This window comes from Chiloscyllium plagiosum, chromosome 19 (assembly GCF_004010195.1).
Source record: "Chiloscyllium plagiosum isolate BGI_BamShark_2017 chromosome 19, ASM401019v2, whole genome shotgun sequence".
In the NCBI taxonomy this organism is placed as follows: domain Eukaryota; kingdom Metazoa; phylum Chordata; class Chondrichthyes; order Orectolobiformes; family Hemiscylliidae; genus Chiloscyllium; species Chiloscyllium plagiosum.
The window spans coordinates 30,939,630-30,947,768 of NC_057728.1; the positions used below are offsets into that span (position 1 = coordinate 30,939,630).

General features: G+C 37.7%; 1 protein-coding gene across 1 annotated transcript in view; it reads right to left on the reverse strand.

Moving 5' to 3' along the window:
* Window positions 1–2,720: 2,720 nt before the first annotated feature.
* Window positions 2,721–8,139, reverse strand: part of LOC122559656 (MANSC domain-containing protein 4-like) — a 12,211-nt gene continuing 6,792 nt past the window's right edge. Inside the window, exon 5 of the mRNA XM_043709494.1 lies at window positions 2,721–3,546. Coding sequence (XP_043565429.1) covers window positions 3,543–3,546 — 4 coding nt within the window. The 3' untranslated portion in view covers window positions 2,721–3,542. The remainder of the gene's footprint in view (window positions 3,547–8,139) is intronic.

Genomic DNA, 8,139 nt, shown 5'->3' on the forward strand with positions numbered 1-8,139 from the left:
TGGAACAGCATATTGTTATAGAGTTGGAGTTAAGAGAAAGGGGAACTGAGAGTTGTGAATAGTTGTTGTTTAATGTTCACTTATAGAGTTAAAGAATAAATTGATATTATTGTCTTTAAATAGTGGAATTTGGGAGTTCTCTGTCACTCATATTTTAACAGATTACAAGATGAGGTGAGCTTTTCTGGATGTTTGGTTTAATTAACAGAGGGGTTCACTGCTATGTCATAACAATAGAAACCCAAAAAGTATTGTTCCGGTATCTATTCTAGTCATAGTCCATGACACATTTCTGTACCCTACAGTTTGGTGTGCCACTGTCTTTCTTCCCTCTAATTTTCCAACCTGGCTTGTTCTGACATTTCACCGTCTATTGTTGCTGATATTCGACTCTAACCCCATCTTTTCCATTGGTTGTATTTTCTAAATTTCTGCTTCTGCGAAATGCACATGCGATGCTGTTGAGGATATCCGTGGATAAGTATTTTACTGACTTGATCTGATTTATTTCATGTACCAATACTGTGCTACAATGACAGCATTTGTCTGCTAGTGTTAATAATAATTATTATTATAAAAGTGATTGAAATAAATCAAAATCCTTAAAGTGAAATATTACACATGTTGAGAGAAATAGTATATTCTACTAAACAAAGTTTATTATTGACTTGTACAAAATCACAACACACAAGGTGGGATGTTTAAAAGCACAGTAACAGATTTAGAGAGACATTATTGGATTTTAATCTCCTAATCCTTGGAAGGCCAGGAGGTAATGTAATGCTTTGTTGATTGTCTTCTAAGGAACTAACAGCTTGTTTCTCCTAAATTATTCAAGATTCTGCTTGATTTACCTTTCTGCACCTTAGCAGCTTAAAGGGTTTTGGTTAAGGATTTTGTACATTTGTATTGATATAGTTTGGAGCATTTTAGTTTGGTTCACTCCTACAAAATGTACTAATGGACAGCAACAACTTAACAAATAGTGAGATTTTTTTTAAATTCCAGAAGAAATTCAACCAGTTGTCTGCAAATTTCATTTTTTTTTCTTTCGGCAATAGAAATACTAAGCTCCTTGTTAGGGGTTTCCTAATCTTCGTTCTTACTGTAAAACCTGTAGGAATTTGGAATGTTCCCTGAAGCTAACATGCATCCAATTTTAGGTTTTAGATTTCTTTTTGAGCAGCACAGAAAATACTTTCTTAAGTCAGTAATGTGGCCTGCTATCAAATTATATTTCATAGCTTTATAACCTCAGCATGTTGACGTTTTTACAAATTTGATAAATGAAGTGAAAAAACACATCATGGATATAGCCAGAGAAATGTATTTATCAATGTGTAATTTTGAAAAGGTGTGAGACATTGTGCTGAAGTAAAATTCACTTGAATAATTAGATGCAGTGAATATTTTTGGTAGAGTTGGTGGAAGGTCTCACTTTAACTTTCTATTTAACATCTTTATTTGTGAGAGAGAACACCTCTTAAGAAGCTAACTAAATTCAAAGGACAGCTCTACCTGAATTAAGTCTACAGATTGTCACACACTACTGGGACAGCGGCTCAGAAATCAAGCCGCACTATTCCCAGAATCATTATCGAAGTTAAAGATGAAAGTACACAAAATTCCACAATCGTCTTATTTATTTAGACTCAGGCTAACAGAAAGCACAGATTAGGTGAATACTTAACATGATTTAATATATATTACAAATATTTTGATTGTATCTACAGTTAAATAATTATGACCGGTCAACATATAACTTTTCTAGTTAAAACTCTAACTCTCCTCTACACACATACATACAAACCAAATGAGAATAGTGTCATGTGTTGAGTGAAAAACTGGGATGGCAGATCAATGGTCCCTGTCCCAAGGGTTCACTGAGGTGATAGCTTTGGTTTTCCAGCACTAGCTGATTCTTGATATTTCTCCAGGTACTTTTGCTTGTAGGAGGCACAGAGTGACTGATTGACAGTTTATAAATCACTTGGTTAAATGCCACAGCTACAGCAACTGGTGAAGAAAAATATGCTGGCTTTCTTCGGAATGTATTTGTTTATCACTGCAGAGAAAAGACAGCAACAGTCTTTCCGGAGGTCTGAAGGCTTCTTGCTATCTTGGAAGCAATATTGTAGTTGTTGGCAGGCAGAAGACCTTTGCCATTAACAAATGATCACCATTCCACAGACCAATCAGTTACTTGTTCGCAACCACATCTCCCTTCATACATACCCACAATTCCAGTTCATTTCCAACTAGACTTTCCCACTACTTGGATGAACAGCACTTAACAATGATTGCTGGTAGCTTGCTTTTAACAGTGTAGCAATCCCTTTCAAGAGCATTTTTTAAAATGTTATTTTCCCATTTTTGCCCACAATCAAAATGCAGAAAAATTAAGAGGGTACAGCCTTTCCAAGCTGCACGATCATATCACTTAGTCAGATAACGTAAAGAATTTCTTCATTCTAATTGTCACATCGGTTCCGTATTTTTGATTTTGTAAAGTTGATGTTGTGCAGGTAGGGTGTAGGTGGATGTGTGAAAGTACTGGCAGAGAAAATTCTACTTGAATAAAAATATCTTAAATTGATTTGAATTAGCTTTAATGTCACATGTACTCAGATGAGTACAATGAAAAGTTTACAAGTTGCTGCTTATGCCACCATCTTAGGTACAAGGTACCTAGGTACAGATCTTTCAGTACAAGTTCTTTGTGGAATAAATTAGAAAGTAAACAAAATAAAAAGTTCAGAACAATAATCCTTCCAACCCAGTCCATGTTGGTACCTAGCCCTCGGTCTGCACCAGGCCTTGACTCTAGACATTGGCAGGCTTCACCTATAGGTTCTTGCGGCCAGGAGATTGCTCTGGAACCACCTCTGGAAGTCTTTGCTGAAGCCACTCTGGGTCGAAAGACCAACATTGGCTGCTGAAAGGCCACCATGCCAGGCTAAAAGATGACCAAGCCCAGCCAAACGACCGGACGTTAACCAGTTGTTTGCAACATACCTTGTTTCACCAAATATTCACATTAATGGCAATGGTGCAAATCAAAGCAAACTACAATCATAAATAAAATTTGGAGTTGTGCTATCATTTTTGAGATGTTTACCTATTCCCCTGGACTTAATATCCATTTGCTCAAATGTATATGCTATACGTTTTTGTTTTAGTGGTGAGTAGTTGATTAATTGAAGTGTACACTCCACGTGCACAGGAACACAGAGGTCCATCTGGTACAACATTTTCAGATTGCTGTACAGTCATGAAGCAAAGAGGTAAAATTGTTTATAGGGTTATTGGCAGTTTTGTAACTATACTTATCTAATATAATCAAGATTGGAATTGATAGTTTTTTTCGCTCTTGGAATCAATAGATATGTAGAATGGGCAGGAAATTGAGAAAATCAGCCATAGTCTTATTATGTGCTAGGCTTGAGGAGTCATATAGTCTCTTCTGCTGCTCCTCATGTTTTTAATTTCTTTTTCTTATATTTACAGCAAGAATAACAATCAGGCATGTGTCCTAACGTGGATCATCTGCAACAGAAAGGTAATAATATTTAATTATCCTTTAACTTGTAACAGTTGCCATATTTTGCTGCAAAACTAATTGTGAGACTAACAGCATAACTGTAACTTCTAGTGAACATATATATTGTTAAATGGAAAATCCAGAAATTTTCATCAAAGATAATTTGGGGGAATTCTTTCATGGGGTGTAGCCACTGCTGACAAGGACAGAATTTGTTGTCCATTCCCAATTGTTATTGAACTGAAGTGGTCGTTAGTTCATTTCAGAGGACAGTTAAGAATCAACCACATTGGTGTGGGTCAGGAATCCCATATAGGCCAAACCAAAGAAGAATTCAAGTTTCATCAGCTGTCATAGGAGGATTTGAACCCATGACCCTAGAGCATCCAGTGACCTAATTATGCCACCATTTCCCTATTTTGCAGAGAAGAAAACAAAATACACAATAAATGATAGAATGCTGAGAAGTGTGTCAGAAAAGGGGACCTTGAAATGCACTGATCCTTAAAGCTAGCAGAATATTTCAATAAGGTGGTTAAGAAGTGTTGCAATCTCCACAGATTGTAATTTAAAAAGATACTTAAATTTCTGGTAACTTACTCAAAGGATCACATGACAAGGTTTCATATTTTAAGATTTATTGTGACAAACAAACAAAAATCAGCATGGACTAAATATTATTTAGTAGGCAATTGATATACAAAAAATGGACAGTGAAGAAGGTTACTCAAAGTACAGTGGGATCTTGAGCAGATGGGCCAATGGGCTGAGGAGTGGCAGATGGAGTTTAGTTTAGATAAATGCGAGGTGCTGCATTTTGGAAAAGCAAATCAGAACAGGACTTACACACATAATGGTAAGTTCCTGGGGAGTGTTGCTGAACAAAGAGACCCTGGAGTGCAGGTTCATAGTTCCTTGAAAGTAGAATCGCAGGTAGATAGGATAGTGAAGAAGATGTTTGGTATGCTTTCCTTTATTGGTCAGAACATTGAGTGCAGGAGTTGGGAGGTCATATTGCAGCTGTACAAGACATTGGTTAGACCACTTTTGGAATATTCCGTGCAAATTCTCATTCCTATCAGAAGGATGTTGTGAAACTTGAAAGGGCTCAGAAAAGATTTACAAGGATGTTGCCAGGGTTGGAGGATTTGAGCTATAGGGAGAGGGACTGAATAGGCTGCGGCTGTTTTCCCTGGAATATCGGAGGCTGAGGGATTAGCTCATAGTGGTTTATAAAATCATGAGGCATGGATAGGATAAATAGACAAGGGCTTTTCCCTGAGATGGGGGAGTCCAGAACTAGAGGACATAAATTTATGGGAAGAGGGAAAGATATAAAAGGGACTCAAGGAGCAATTTTTTCACGCAGAGGGTAGTGCCTATATGGAATGAGCTAGCAGAGGAAGTGATGGGAAGCTGGTACAATTACAGCATTTAAAAAGCATCTGCATGGGTATATGAATAGGAAGGGTATAGAGGAATATGGGCCAAGTACTAGCAAATGGGATTAGGTTAGGTTAGGATATCTGGTTGGCATGGATGAGTTGGACCGAAGGGTCCATTTCCATGCTGTACAACTCTACTCAAATGCCCAAAGAATTCACGTAAGATGGATAAACAAATCACACAAATATATCTAATTGTCATTATAAAGAGGTTACAAGCTGACCAAGGATGGGAAATATATATTCCATATTATACATCATTTTGAAAATACAGACAGAATGGAAGAGTGGGAGGAATAACCTTGATAGTAAATGATGACATGCGGACAGTAGTTAGAAAGGATCTTAGTTCAGATGTTTGGGAAATACAATCTATATGTGTGGAGATTATAAATAATAAGGGTCAGAGAATACTGTGGATGTAGTTACAGCACCCTTTTAAGTAATGTAGTAATCAAGAATTTGACTCTTCAGTTGTTCTTTCACAGCTGTTTTGAACTGGACAAGTTCATTGGTATTGAATTTTGTTCAAACTGAACTTTAGTGTTATGCATTTTATTTTTAATATGATATAACCTAACCAACAATAAAAATATCAAATAAATTTGAGTTAAGCTTTTTATCAACAAATAATATCAAGAGAGCATTTGCCATTTGCTCAGTTTTTCAAATGTTATTTTGTACTGTGTGGTGAAGTGCTATTATATGAAGGTTATGAATAGAGAGGCTGCATTCCATTTCTGCATGTGCTCCAGCTATTTTGTCATCAAATGTTATTTAACCATCAATCTCAGGCTATCTTTTGTCCATTAAGACTGGCATTCAATAATCCAATGGTAAAGTGTATGCCACGTATTATCATAAATTTACAAAAGCAAAGTTAAACTTTAACTTAATTTTCTACTATTTGTATATTTTTGAAAGACGTTTATACAATATAAATATGCAACCTTCTGTATTAACTTAGAAATCAATAACTTAGAAATCAACAACAAGTTACCTATTGGCTCTTGTATTAGAACATGCAAGTTATTTTCTCTGTACCGTCAGTTGTCATTATCAGTGACTTTACAAAGTATCTTGGAAATGTTGTTCAGGCTTTGGCTAAATTGGTAACATACCATTTAAGATTCAAGATGGAGGACGGGAAAAATTTCTGGCTGTAACAGGCTGCTCCTTTTTTGAGGTATTTTAGGTGCTGGAGGTGATTCCCTCGAGCAGCAATTACTGTTTTGCATGCTGTTGCATTGTTTTGGAATGTTGGAGAGAAAAAAAGTCAAAACAATGGCACTTTTAAAAGGGAGAGGGACAAACAAAGACAGCATATGGTGAGGTCAGTGCAGGAGAGAAAGAGAAAGAAACCCACACTGCTAACTGACTCAACAGTGAACTTGCGCAGTTACTGCCTTTGCTGTTGAATTCATGTATCGCTGGACATCAGAGTGCATCTGGGAAAATTAACAAACAGTGAAATTCACAACTGATCTTGGAAGAACCTGTTTGGGAGAGGTCACAGCATAGAGACAGATAAATGAATAATTTTAAGTGTAGCCTTGGGGCCTCGCTGTAAGTCTGCAGTCGTGAACAGAGTGGGCTCTTTCTTGATTATATGTTTTATTGTGATATGTCTCTTGATTAAACTTAAAAATATAAGCTATAAGTATTAAGTTAGCCTGGAGCAGTGTTTTGTAGAGGAATAAGATGGTTCTATTTTCTGGGACTGTAGATTGGAAGAAGCAAAAATGGCCCTTAGTAGAGTGATATGTTCTTCTTGGCGGATCAGAGTTCAGGGAGAGTTTACATGTTACTGAGGATTATATCTACAATAAATGCCATTGGTTGTGAATCCTATCAGGTCAAATGTAACAGTTGGAGTGACAGTTAGAGGCAATCAGGAATTTACAAGAGCAAGGGGATGTGATGGATGGCAGTTATAGGAAGGGAGAAAAGTTGCAGATACAGTCACATAGCTGGGTTAACTCCAGGAAATGTAAAAGAGGCAGGCAGGTAGTGCAGGAGTCTTCTGTGGCTATCTTCATTTCAAACAGGTATGCTGTTTTGGAAAATGAAGGGGGGTAATGGATTCTCACAGGAACATAGCACAAACGGCCAAGGTTCTGGTATTGAGACTGGCTCTAATGCAATGAGGGTACATCAGGTTCCAAGAATTGATTGTGTTAGGGGACTCTCTAGTTCGATGTCCAAACAGACATTTCTGTAGCCAGCAACGAAAAATCAGAATGATGAATTGCTAGCCTGGTGTCAAGATCAAGGATGTCTCAGAGTGGGTGCAGAATGTTCTAAAGGGAGAGAGGGGCCAGCAGGAGGTCATTGTACATATTGGAACCAATGACATAGGAAGGGAAAAGCTTGAGATTCTGAAGGGAGATTACAGAGAATTAGGCAGGAATTTAAAAAGAAGGTCCTCGAGAGTAGTAATATGTGAATTATTCCCTATAAATAGGAGGAGAGAGCAGATGAATGCATGGCTGAGGAGCTGGTGTATGGGAGAAGGATTCACATTTTTGGATCATAGGAAGCTCTTTTGGGGTAGAAGTGACCTGTACAAGAAGGATGGATTGCACCTGAATTGGAAGGGTCTAATATACTGGCAGGGAAATTTACTGGAGCTGTTCGGGAGGATTTAAACTAGTGAGGTGGACGGGGGTGTTCTCAAGGAGATAGTGAGGAAAGAGATCAATCTGAAACTGGTACAGTTGAGAAAAGAAGCAAGTCAAATAGTCAGGGCAGGCAGGGACAAAGCAGAGAACAAGGTAGGATTGATAAATTAAACTGCATTTATTTCAAAGTTTGTGAAAAGATTTGTAGCTCGGGTGCTCGCCAAAAACAGATACCCGCGCAATTTCATCAACAGATGCCTAAGGGAAAGACAATGGAATGAGGACATGCCACAACCCAAAGGACTAGCACACTACCATACATCAAGAGCATTTCCGAACTGACAGCCAGACTACTGCGACCACTAGGACTCATAACAGCACACAAACCAACAGCCACTCTCAGACAACAACTCACCAGAACGAAGGACCCGATTACCCAGCATGAGCAAAACCAATGTAGTGTACAAAATCATATGCAAGGACTACACAAAACACTACATAGGACAAACAGGAAGACAGCTAACGATCCAAA